Here is a 13,821-nt window from a genome sequence, read left to right as displayed (position 1 = left end):
TTCACGCAACACCACCGGAATAGGGCGTGCCCGGAAAAACTTAGGGCGAGCTGTAGGTTTAAGAGTAATGTGGGCTTCAAAATCCTTGGCATGACCCAGACCAGCAGAGAACACAGACGAAAATTCAGAACACAATCCATCCAGCTGTTGATACGGAATATCCTCAGGTATGAGGTGCACATCATCATCAATGGAGAACCCGAACAACTGGAAAGCATCATAACCGAACAGGTTTTCAGTGCCCGCATGATCCACCACATAAAACGCGAGGGGCCTAACAACAGACTTGTAGGCAGTGGAAGCATCACACTGGCCAATGATAGGAATTGTCTGTTTATTATAAGTTCTCAGATTTCTCGTAACTGGAGACAAGGGAGGGGAGCCCAACTCCAAATACGTGCAAGAATTAATGAGAGTCACTGCAGAGCCAGTGTCCACTTGCATGCGAATGTCTTTATCCAGAACACGAACAGTAACAAACGTCTTATTTGTTTGAGAAAGCACACAGTTAACATCCATGTCCGATGCCTCGTTCTCGTCGACAGGAACTTTAGGGGACTGACACACAGAAGCAATGTGGCCTTTTTTCCTACATGCATTACACGTGGCTCAACGTTTTGGACACACGGCCCTGTCATGCTGTACGAAACAACGTGGACAAGAAGGAAGTGCGGAACGAACCTGCTTCTGTGGTTGCTGTTTTCGCTGCGAGCGTTGCGGCCCAACGCGATGTTGTTTACGCGAGTGAACCGCCGCCACATCTTCGTTCTCCTGTGAAACAGGCAAATTGTCCGTGTCGAAAGTTGACTGTACAGCACCTACATCACACCATGCGTCTATTTGTGCGCCAGTAGCGTGAGACACTTCAAAGGATTGAGCAGTGCTTAGAACTTTCGACAACGACGGGTTTGGCAGTTGTAGGGCACGTTGCCGAACTTCTTTATCAGGAGCAAGCCGTAGAATAGCATCCCTAACCATTGAATCAGCGTAAGACTCATGATGAGTGTCCGTGACAAACTGACATTTCCTACTCAGACCGTGTAGTTCCGCCGCCCAAACCCGGTAAGATTGATGGGGCTGTTTACGACACCGGTAGAACGCCACGCGGGCGGCAACGACGTGGGTGTTTTTCTGGTAATAGTTAGACAATAAGTCTCACATTTCTTGGAAGGACAGAGAGGCAGGTTCCCGCAGAGGGGCTAACTGAGATAGCAGCTGATAGATCAGTGGAGAAATCCAAGATAGAAATAACGACTTACACATAGGACCGTCGACAACGCCGAAAGCCAAGAAGTGTTGCCGCAAACGCTTCTCATAATCCTCCCAATCTTCAGCGGCCTCGTCGTAAGGAGGGAATGGAGGCAGAGAAGAGGAAGACAGACGATGAGTAAGCGACGTCGACAACACCTGAATAGCAGCCGTCAGCTGTGTTTGTTGTTCAATGAACTCTTGCATAAGCTGTTACATGTCTGCCCCGTCACGAACACACAAATCCACAACGCAGAGAAGATATCTGACCTCGTCGCCAAAAAGTGTTATAACCTTTAATCACCAATAATTGCGTGGATATTCAAACACACTCACTTAGAAACAATAGCTCGTTACATGATAACAACTCAGTATCTCTTATTCGACTGCCGTGCCGTGACATGCGGCCGGTGCCGTTCGTAGCTAGGTGGCGCTCCCCCGCTCAGCCGAGTTGCAGAGCGCCTCTATATCGCCGTTTGCGCATACTGTTGTGGCGGCACTGTTGAATGTCGTGGCACTGTCACAACAGAAAGTGTTTTTGATTGTAGATTCTGCATGTAAGTGAAAGCGAACTGTTTAATTTATGAGCAGTATTTTTATAAGCAAACCATGTTGGTGTTATTTGGTGAATTGCCCATGGAGACACAATTTCAATATAACCTTTGTCATGATGATGTACTCAGTGTTGAATTTTGTGTTGACAGCTTAAATTTGATAATGAAGCTGGATGTTAAAGTGACAAATTGGCAAGGTGACATATATTTTTGTAAGGTATGAACATCACAAACCCTATAATTGACTGAAAATATATTAGATTTACAGTGACTTGCTGACTGTACAGTTAGATTCTTGTGTTTTCTCATCAATTTACTAGCTTGGTAGTCCTTCTAAAGGTGGCTGGCACAGCATGAAATTTAACTGAGTGGGATTGTTACAACTCACAAATCCAACTTTATTAGCGTGTGTGTGTGTGTGTGTGTGTGTGTGTGTGTGTGTGTGTGTGTGTGTGTGTGTGTTTGTCTCTTCATTAACATATCTGACAGTCTGACCTAAAGCTCAGTCTGCATAGCTGTGGCGGAAGATGAATTCATGCTGGAAGTAGGTAACATGAATACTGTATGCAATAAAGATACATTATTTTGTAATTAATAAGCAACGATTTATTTGCAGGGTCCACAGCATCCTTCATTAGAACATAACCATCTATAATTGGTTCAAATGCTGTTAAACAATAAAATTTATACTTTTCTTATCCTGCATCTTGGCAGTTGATACTAAATTACTTTGTGTTTGATGTTTCAGTGAGTTGAGTGGTAGGGGCCTGCCGCCATCCAATTGTAGTTCTTTGGAGTACCACATGCTTGCTGTGATGCTTATTCTGTAGGTACATGCAGCACCTTGTGAAACATAGCTGGCTGCAGGCCGGCAGTACTGCCCTACTCTTGCAGTCTGTCAATCACAGTGTAATCTTAAAGCGAGTATAAACCCACAAATTGTGAGAACTTTTAGACAAATAATGGAAACACTTCTGGGAAAGAGATATTCAGCCTAAGGACAGAGAGTCAGTTCTGCTTCCGCCCCAAGCTTCCATTAAAATGATATCTTCCAGTCTGTATTCAAGGATTTTCCAAGGTGGCAGACTTGATTGTGCAGGGCAACATTATCCTCTGACTGGTAAAGATCGTGTACTGTCACTTAGTATACATTCAGTAAAAAGAAAGACTGTTGCATTTGTTGAATTTAAATGTGTTATAACTGGTATTGGAGTGATTCACATGGTTGTTCAAGGAAAGACGGAATTTTCCTGCCACTTACTTGACACAACACAAAATCCTGACTGGAGAGACACAGCCAGTAGCTCAGAATGCTATACCATCTATAGCCGATAGAAGGGAAAATATAAAGCAGCAGTTAAACAGGGGCATAATCTGGCCTCCTTCTATCCTTTGGGCGCAGACCATTGTCATTTTACGTACATAGAGAATCAGAGGTGAAAATACCTATTGCTTATATGTCTACATGCGAGAGGAAACAAAGTTATCATGCCAGATATTTATGCGATGCTACGACTAGACAAGGTGGGCAACTGCTTAGGGAATTACAAGCATTTTTTCACCTTATATATGAGCTTAGGATAGAGCCAAAATGGTTTTCTTGATGCTGTGCAGGTTGTGTGAATGTCTCAGATTGCCTTTTGGGCTAAGGAATTCTTCCACTACATTTTAGCGGTTTACTGATTTGTACAATGTGTGTCTCAGGTATCTTGATGACATCATTGTTTTTCTCTGTCAGTTGAGGAACAGACGTTCTGTCTTGTCCACAGTTTGCGAATTTGAGCTTGAAATTAGAGAAATACTCAATCCCAAAGTTGCAAACTGTGTATCTTGGTCACATTATAAATGCTGCAGGTTTTAAGCCAAATCCGTATGTCACAAGTACAATTGATGATTTTCCTACTCTAAGAAATATAAAAGAGCTGCAATTTTGTGTGTGTGTGTGTGTGTGTGTCTGTGTGTGTGTGTGTGTGTGTGTGTGTGTGTGTGTGGAGGGGGGGGGGGGGGGGAGAGAGAGAGATCAATAAATAGGTAAAAACAACTTCCATGCTGTAAAATGTAAACTTTCATGTCCGGAAGAGCTACAATTAATAAAATGTTCCGGGCTGTTATGCCGTGGTCAAATGAATTTCACCTTAAGAGCCCAAGGTGAAATCCATTCAACCATGGCGTAATAGCTCGGAACATTTTATTAACTGTAATTTAATTTCAGTGCTGTAAAAGAAATAAAATTACTGAGCATACGTAGCATGTGAATAAACTATTATTGCATTGCTGAAGTATTGCTGACCTAACAACAAAGCAACCAGTTATTGGTCAAGTCTTAAAACATAATAAAAACACTTTCTCAATAAATATATTCAAGATTTCTTTAAGTTAGCTTTGTTGTGTGCAGCATCTAAAATAATCTTTTCCAAACTACTGACACGTTTTTTATGATAACCAACCAGTTTTGTGAAAAGTAGACTTGTAAATCTGTCAAGAAAATATGATCACCTCAAATCTTTCATTTTTATACCTATCTGATAAAAACATTATCACATCATTTTCTTTTTACAGTTTTATTGTGTGTTTTCTAGATTTCATTTAAATCTACAGTGAGCAATTTATCAGTTGTGACTTTGTCCTGGCAGAATATTTTTAATGCATTTAAGTGGTTTGTGCATTTACAAGAGTGTCCACTCACTTGTTACAGCATCTCCCTTCTTCTTCTTCTTCTTCCTCTTCCTCCTTTATGTTCATGGAGCTTCATACTGATGATTAGAATGTATGCATTTAAAAAGCCAGAATTTGAAGTTTCAGTAACATACATTTCTATGTAGTAACTTTATCTGATCCTTCAGATTGCTTTTTCCTGGTACTCCCTCAAACTAAAGACTGTGCCCAGTAATTGGAAAAAAGTACAGGTCACACCTGTATGCAAAAAGTGTAGCGGAAGTGATCCACAAAATTACCACACTCTTTCATTGGCATCCATCTGTTGAATAATCCTAATCCTAGAACATGTTTACAGGTCAACATAGTGAGGCATCTCAAATAGAATGACCTCCTCCATGCCAACTAGCACAGTGTCTGATAATGTCGCTCATGGAAAATCTAACTTGGGCTTTTCTCACGTGACATTTGTAAAAGCAAGGATCAAGTCAATCTGCTGGATGTGGTATATCGTGACTTCTGAAAAAAAAATTTAACTCAATACCAGAGCGAAGTTTATTAACAAAAGTATGATTATATGGAGTATCAAACAAAATTTTACTCCCGTTGAGGATTTCTATATGGTGCAAAGATTGGCAACTTGTTTTAATCATTCAGAAATGCAAAATTGTGCACTTCACTAAATGCAGAAAAGTATCATACGAGAGCAACATCAGTGAGCTACAGTTGGACTCGGTCAGCTCCTACAAATATCTGACTGTAACAATTTTTAGGAATATGAAATGGGACAGTCACTGAGGCTCAGCTGTAGATAATACAGGTGGCAGTACTTAGTCCATTGGCAGGATACTGAGAAATTGCAGTTGGTCTGTAAAGTGAACGGCATACAAATCACTTGTGCATCCCATTATAGAACATTACTCAAATGTAAGGCACGCACAACAAATAATAACAGGAGATACTGAGCGTGCACAAAGAAATATGGTGTGAATGGTCACAGGGTTGTATGACTCAAGAGAGAGTGTCCCAGAAATGTCGAAAAATCTGAATTGACAGACCCTTGAAGATAGACACCAATTATCTTGGGAAACCGAACTTAAGAAGTTTCAAGAATTAGTTTTAAGTGAAGAATCTAGAGATATTTTCAGCTTCCTACCAATCATCTCTCTGGGGTTTGTGATGGTAAGATTAAACTATTTACAGCACTCATAGTCATCTTTCCTGCATTTCATACGTTATTGAAATGAGAAGAACCCCTAATTTGGGGTATTATTGTGAGTAACTTCTGCCATTCACTTTGTAGTGGTTTGCAGACTATTATGTAAAATTATGGCCATTGATGTTTATCATTACCACTTGCGATGCTCTCTTATGGGAGGATCAGGACACAAATCCGTGGCTAGTCATCCTGTTTTGTGTGATCAGTAGTTTCTGTAAATTCCCAGAATGGTTCCTTTAAAAAATCGCATGGTCAGTTTCCTTTCTCATTCTTGATCAGTTTGAGGCTCAAATTCTACCTCTAATGATTTTGTAGTGGACAGAATGTTAAATACCAATGTTTCTCTTTCCTTCATTTCCCTGCTACTGTTAAGAGCTTGATTATAATTTCTTTCTGTTTTTTTAATTATTTACTACAGCAACATTTTTTTTAATTTGAAAGAGCCTTTTCTCCATTATATTTCCATTGCTTGTTTTACAGTAATATGAGGTGTGTAGATTCAGTGACCATTGCAGCAATCCTGTTCTTATTTTTCATCACAATCCTCTTCAGTGATTGTCCATCACACACACACACACACACACACACACACACACACACACACACACACACACACACTTTTGTCCATATTGTGGCTTAGCAGATGGTGTTTTTCCATTCCACTTGTATGTGGTATGAATATTAGATACAATGCTTTGTGAAACACCAAACACTTCGGCTCCCTTGGTTAGAGACGAATGTGCAATACAAGAACCAACTGTGTTTGAATTTCCTTTTCTCCATTATAATGCACTCATAACTACACAGAACACTGTTCTGACTATGACTGCCTCTTGTAACATGTTGAGGACATAGTACAGGTGCTGTTTGTGGTAAAATATAAGGCACGACCTGCAGGTTTGGGTAGCATCTACATCTACATCCATACTCCACAAGCCACCTGATGGTGTGTGGCGGAGGGTACCTTGAGTACCTCTTTCGGTTCTCCCTTCTATTCCAGTCTCGTATTGTTCGTGGAAAGAAGGATTGTCAGTATGCCTCTGTGTGGGCTCTAATCTCTCTGATTTTATCCTCATGGTCTCCTCGCAAGATATACGTAGGAGGGAGCAATATACTGCTTGATTTCCCGGTGAAGGTATGTTCTCGAAACTTCAACAAAAGCCCGTAACGAGCTACTGAGCATCTCTCCTGCAGAGTCTTCCACTGCATTCTGCATTTATGTCCCAGCATGCATTTCTCACACTGTTTCAATTTTTCATCCACCCTCTGTATATTTGGAGATTCATATTCCGTACAAATTATGTAAGGTTGTGATGGTTAAGGTACTGTACTGCCTTTTGGGATTAAGTCACTGTACTACAATTTGGGAAGAGTAGGATTCACATCCCTGTTTATCCATTCAGATTTGTGTCTCTCTCCTGAATCACTAAGACGAATGCTGGGCTAGTTCCTTCGAGGATACTGTCTTTTCCTCCCTAATTCTTGTGCCATTCAATTTTGTGCTCATTTCTAATGACCATATTCTCCCCAGAATGTTAAATGCTGTTCTTACTGTGCAGACATTATCAGCTTAGCTTATTTCAGTTTGAAACCGTTGTTTGAATCTGTATAGCCTTAGTGATGTCTCTAACATTATGAGATGAAACTTTTGCCACAGAAACTTGCCTTGGACCCCGGCTTAATGGCCATAAAACAAGAATCCTTATTTATTATATGTACATCTCAGATTAACATGCTCATCTCACATTATTCTCAATCAGCCTTCTTTATCAAGAAGAAGAAAACTGTTATGTGTAATATACATTTCTATTTATCATATAGGCCTATCATAATTTTGACTGTAAATGTCTACTGCTATTTTCCAAAGCCACTTTAAATGATTTCATGTGTATTATATTTTACATTTAACCACCCCCAATTGTCTTTTATAATTTATGTAACTGTTTTCCTGATTGCTTAGGTAGCCCCAATGATTGACAGTCAGTGCAAAGATGCCAACGGTAATAGTTGTTGATGTGTCATTGTCGATGACAAGACCTGTTGCTTTGCCTGAGAGTGGTGAAGTATATACCAGACATAACCTCGCAATTCATGGAATAAACACATTATTGGACTACCTAGCTGTCCATAGTAAACTTGAATTTGTAGCATTGGTAAGAATTATGAACAGAAGTATTGACAATTCATTTTTGCATGGCATTTAAGTATATATTGTTATGCATTTACTTTTGTAAGTTGCTTATTAAAATCAGTGCATAAGGCAGTTTTGAAACAGTGCTGTATGATTTACATAATATAAGTTGTTTTAAAGTTCCCAGTTGTTAATTCTTTATTTCTGCCTTTGTTCTGAAGCATATTTGAAGAGTGTGTCTGTAGAGGAATAATTGTTCTGTTGGTTTTCATGTTATCCAATGGAAGATAATTGGACTAAATCTTAATGCTTAAGGATTATAAGTTCCATATCATATAAGGTTGTTGGAAGTGATGTTAGGTTTCATGTTCAAACAGTTCACATCATTCCAACTAATAAACTGCTCATCATGATCCATTGCATCAAATGGACATCAAAGTGTGTTAAGCAGCTAATAGCTGTTGACACTACACAAACATTGAGATCACTATAAATTTCTTAGTAAGCTTTAAGCTTTAATTTATTGATTTCTTTCTTTCAACATTGTCTGCCAAAATGTAGAGATGACTCCATGCTTCTGTTCTGTCTTTGTACTTTTCTTATGATACAAGCGGGCAAAGGATGCTGTATCTTAAGAAGAGAAGTAGAAAGGACTTAAGAGAGATGAAGTGGAAAGAATGGATTACCAGCAGAGTTGTTTAAGAACCTTGGGGGTAGTGGTATGAATGAGTTAATTTAGCCTTGTAATAAGATATATGAAAAAGGTGGATGGCCTGATAAATTTCTCTTCACAGTGATGATACCGATTGAGAAGAAAAGCAATGCCAATAAAAGTGAGGATTTTTAGAACCATAAGTTTGATTTCTCAAGGAGGAATAGTTCTACTAAGAGTGATGATTGACTGATCTGGCTCTGTAACAATAACCAAAACGGCGTTGCTGTGCTGGTATTGCGAATGGCTGAAAGCAAGGGGAAACTACAGCCGTAATTTTTCCCGAGAGCATGCAGCTTTACTGTATGGTTAAATGATGATGGCGTCCTCTTGGGTAAAATATTCCGGAGATAAAATAGTCCCCCATTCGGATCTCCGGGCGGGGACTACTCAGGAGGACGTCATTATCAGGAGAAAGAAAACTGGTGTTCTACAGATTGGAGCGTGGAATGTCAGATCCCTTAATCGAGCAAGTAGGTTGGAAAATTTAAAAAGGGAAATGGATAGGTTAAAGTTAGATATAGTGGGAATTTGTGAAGTTCAGTGGCAGGAGGAACAAGACTTTTGGTCAGGTGAATACAGGGTTATAAATACAAAATCAAATAGGGGTAATGCAGGAGTAGGTTTAATAATGAATAAAAAAAATAGGAGTGCGGGTAAGCTACTACAAACAGCATAGTGAGCGCATTATTGTGGCCAAGATAGACACGAAGCCCATGCCTATTACAGTAGTACAAGTTTATATGCCAACTAGCTCTGCAGATGATGAGAAGAAATTGATGAAATGTATGATGAGATAAAAGAAATTATTCAGGTAGTGAAGGGGGACAAAAATTTAATAGTTATTGGTGACTGGAATTTGAGAGTAGGAAAAGGGAGAGAAGATAACATGTAGGTGAATATGGATTGGGAGTAAGAAATGAAAGAAGAAGCCGCCTGGTAGAATTTTGCACAGAGCATAACTTAATCATAGCTAACACTTGGTTCAAGAATCATAAAAGAAGGTTGTATACATGGAAGAATCCTGGAGATACTAAAAGGTATCAGATAGATTATATAATGGTAAGACAGAGATTTAGGAACCAGGTTTTAAATTGTAAGACATTTCCAGGGGCAAATGTGGACTCTGACCACAATCTATGGGTTATGAACTGTAGATTAAAACTGAAGAAACTGCAAAAAGGTGGGAATTTAAGGATATGGGGCCTGGATAAGCTGACTAAACCAGAGGATGCACAGAGTTTCAGGGAGAGCATAAGGAAACAATTGACAGCAATGGGGGAAAGAAATACAGTAGAAGAAGAATGGGTAGCTCTGAGGGATGAAGCAGTGAAGGCAGCAGAGGAGCAAGTAGGTAAAAATATGAGGGTTGCGAGAAACCCTTGGGAAACAAAAGATATATTGAATTTAATTGATGAAAGGAGAATATATAAAAATGCAGTAAATGAAGCAGGCAAAAAGGAATACAAAACGTCTCGAAAATGATATCGACAGGAAGTGCAAAATGGCTAAGCAGGGATGGCTACAGGACAAATGTAAGGATATGGAGGCTTATCTCACTAGGGGTAAGATAGATACTGCCTACAGGAAAATTAAAGAGACCTTTGGAGAAAGGAGAACCACTTGTATGAATATCAAGAGCTCAGATGGCAACCCAGTTCTAAGCAAAGAAGGGAGAGCAGAAAGGTGGAAGGAGTATATAGAGGATCTATACAAGGACGATGTACTTGAGGACAATAGCATGGAAATGGAAGAGGATGTAGATGAAGATGAAATGGGAGATACGATACTGTGTGAAGAGTTTGACAGAGCACTGAAAGATCTGCGTCGAAACAAGGCCCCGGGAGTAGACAGCATTCCATTAGAACTACTGACGGCCTTGGGAGAGCCAGTCCTGACAAAACTCTACCATCTGGTGAGCAAGATCTATGAGACAGGCGAAATACCCACAGACTTCAAGAATAATATAATAATTCCGATCCCAAAGAAAGCAGGTGTTGACAGATATGAAAATTACCGAACTATCAGTTTAATAAGTCACTGCTGCAAAATACGAACACGAATTCTTTACAGAATGGGAAGATCAGTTTGGATTCCATAGAAATATTGGAACACGTGAGGCAATACTGAGCTTACGACTTATCTTAGAAGAAAGATTAAGGAAAGGCAAACCTACATTTCTAGCATTTGTAGACTTAGAGAAAGCTTTTGACAATGTTGACTGGAATACTCTCTTTCAAATTCTAAAGGTGGCTTGGGTAAAATACTGGGAGCGAAAGGCTATTTACAATTTGTACAGAAACCAGATGGCAGTTATAAGAGTCGAGGGGCATTAAAGGGAAGCAGTGGTTGGGAAAGGAGTGAGACAGGGTTGTAGCCTGTCCCCGATGTTATTCATTCTGTATATTGAGCAAGCAGTAAAGGAAACAAAAGAATAATTTGGAGTAGGTATTAAAGTCCATGGAGAAGAAATAAAAACATTGAGGTTCGCCGATGACATTGTAATTCTGTCAGAGAGAGCAAAGGACTTGGAAGAGCAGTTGAACGGAATGGACAGTGTCTTGAAAAGAGGATATAAGATGAACATCAACAAAAGCAAAATGAGGATAATGGAATGTAGTCGAATTAAGTCGGGTGATGCTGAGGGAATTATATTAGGAAATGAGACACTTAAAGTAGTAAAGGAGTTTTGCTATTTGGGGAGCAAAATAACTGATGATGGTCAAAGTAGAGAGGATATAAAATGTAGACTGGCAATGGCAAGGAAAGCGTTTCTGAAGAAAAGAAATTTGTTAACATCGAGTATAGATTTTAATTGTCAGGAAGTCGTTTCTGAAAGTATTTGTATGGAGTGTAGCCATGTATGGAACTGAAACATGGACGATAAATAGTTTGGACAAGAAGAGAATAGAAGCTTTCGAAATGTGGTGCTACAGAAGAATGCTGAAGATATGATGGGTAGATCACATAACTAATGAGGAGGTATTGAATAGAATTGGGGAGACGAGGAGTTTGTGGCACATCTTGACGAGAAGAAGGGACCGGTTGGTAGGACATGTTCTGAGGCATCAAGGGATCACAAATTTAGCATTGGAGGGCAGTGGAGGGTAAAAATCGTAGAAGGAGACCAAGAGATGAATACACTAAGCAGATTGAGAAGGATGTAGGTTGCAGTAGGTACTGGGAGATGAAGAAACTTGCACAGGATAGGGTAGCATGGAGAGCTGCATCAAACCAGTCTCAGGACTGAAGACCACAACAAAACAAGAGTGATGAGTATAAGACTTCATGATAGACTGGATAAAGGTATTGCAGAGGAACAGCATGAATTTAGAAGAGGTAAAGGTACAAGAGATGCAGTTTGGCTGTTGAGAATTGTAGGTGAGAGATACATTGAAGGAAGAAGAAAAGTTTTTACTGTTTTCATTGACTTGAAGAAAGCCTTTGATAGAGTACAGTTGACTAAATTAATGGACATTCTAAGATTGAAATCGATTGGAAGGATAGAAGGCTAATTAAGAATCTATACCTAAAACAAAAAATACAAGTACAGCTTGGGAATGAGACAGCAGAGGAAAGCACAATTGCGAGGGTAGTGAGACATTTAATAAGAGAAGGAGGCTTCTATGTGGGTGCATCGACAGGGACCTGTGAAAGAAATAGTGAAGTGCTTTATATGAAATGTGGCATTACACAGAGCTGAGACTTGGTCACTGGGGGGAAACAGGAAGAAAGGAGGACAGAAGCATTTGAAATCGGGCTTAGGAGGAAGATGGATGGGATAACATGGGTAGACAAAGTGAGAACTGGGGTGGTGTTTAGAAGAGAGGGTGGGGGGAAGGGAGAGAAATTTTAAAGGTAATCAGGAAGAGGTAACAGAATTGGCTTGGAGAGTGGATGAGAGAAGTTGTTTACTGTTGGATGCTGTAGAAGGAATGGTGAATAAAAGAAGAAGAAAAGGACATAGAAGATACCAGATGGTGGATAGTATAAGGATAGAAAACAGTTATGAGAAACTGAAGAGGTTAGTGAACGAAGACTACAGGATGATGATGATGATGATGATGATGATGATGATGATGATTATAATAGTGTGCCACAAAATAACTGGCACTAGACATGATTTGTTAAGGCCATCATTAGTCCCAAGTACTCCACCTAGCTCTGAATCTGGATTTATGTGTCACCCATGGAAGATATCACATTCATTGGCCAGCAAAAGTTTTCTACAGATGTGGCCAGCACTGTGAACCTTCATGTTTTCATGATGTGTAACTTGGTCCAATCCCTCAAATTTTATAGACCTGTCATGATCCTTGCCCAGAATGAAGTAGATGATCAGACATCAGCCAATGAGACAATTCCGATTTTAATGACTCCATTGGGCCTCCATAGATGTCTCATCACAGGACGAAAGATGCTTAGGCCTTTTAGCTACCATGCAGAAACCATTCAGTCTGTGTAAGGGCAGCAAAGTGATTCCAACTCTCTCTCTCTCTCCCTCTCCCTCTCCCTCTCCCTCTCCCTCTCCCTCTCCCTCTCCCTCCCTCCCTCCCTCCCACCCCAAACACACACACACACACACACACACACACACACACACACACCATTTACAGTAGAATAGAATTACAATGGCCACTATACAGTTGCTCAGGTCCAACAACTTGATGGAGCATATTCTGCCTTTCTCATCGAACTTCAAGTGTCAGAATTGTTATATCACCGCCCTTGCATAGGAGATAAACCACCAATTGATGTGAGGATTTGAATCTTCTCAGTAGCAATATGGTTTTTATTTCAGTCCACCACAGACTACCTGATGTGCTTGGAAATAATAAGATTACTGAATTCCTTAACTTGAGGGATCAAACATCAGTTGGCATATCATATGAGGGGAAGTTACAAAGCACGTTTCGTCCAGCCTGCATTTTTTAATTGGTCCATCCACTTCACATCTGATCGAAGGTGTTGGAATGACTCTTAGTAATCACTGTGTCAAGGGAAGAGCTTGCGAATTGCCTGTACCTCTTTTTTTCAGATTGTTAGCCCTTGCTGGATCCTTTTCACCAAAGTAAAAATTATTTGTCAGCTGCTCAAAAATTTTATTTTCATTTTACTAGCTTCAACAGATTCATATATCATGTTCAGAAGTTTGATACAGGCAGATAGTTAGAAAGCCATCAAGTAATTCCTGCTCTCTTTGAGGAAAAGTGGATTCTTTTACCTATTCAGCTTCCATATTAGTTTTTGTGTTGCAAGAGCTCTGATGTAGGGAATATTTATGCCTCATCAACGTCCTCAT

General features: G+C 39.9%; 1 protein-coding gene across 4 annotated transcripts in view; it reads left to right on the top strand.

The window, feature by feature from the left end:
- Positions 1-13,821, top strand: part of LOC124616777 (integrator complex subunit 14) — a 76,224-nt gene that overhangs the window by 31,199 nt on the left and 31,204 nt on the right. For 2 of the 4 annotated variants that reach the window (XM_047145172.1, XM_047145175.1), the window contains exon 2: positions 7,637-7,829. In XM_047145172.1, the coding sequence (XP_047001128.1) occupies positions 7,668-7,829 (162 nt within the window). In that variant the 5' untranslated portion in view covers positions 7,637-7,667. Of the gene's footprint in view, positions 1-2,550; positions 2,633-2,773; positions 2,923-7,636; positions 7,830-13,821 lie in introns of those variants that run through there. The other 2 variants (XM_047145171.1, XM_047145173.1) reach the window with 2 other exon arrangements.

This window comes from Schistocerca americana, chromosome 5 (assembly GCF_021461395.2).
Source record: "Schistocerca americana isolate TAMUIC-IGC-003095 chromosome 5, iqSchAmer2.1, whole genome shotgun sequence".
NCBI lineage: Eukaryota > Metazoa > Arthropoda > Insecta > Orthoptera > Acrididae > Schistocerca > Schistocerca americana.
Note: the sequence above shows the minus strand (reverse complement) of the source record. Positions and strands in the feature narration are given on the sequence as shown.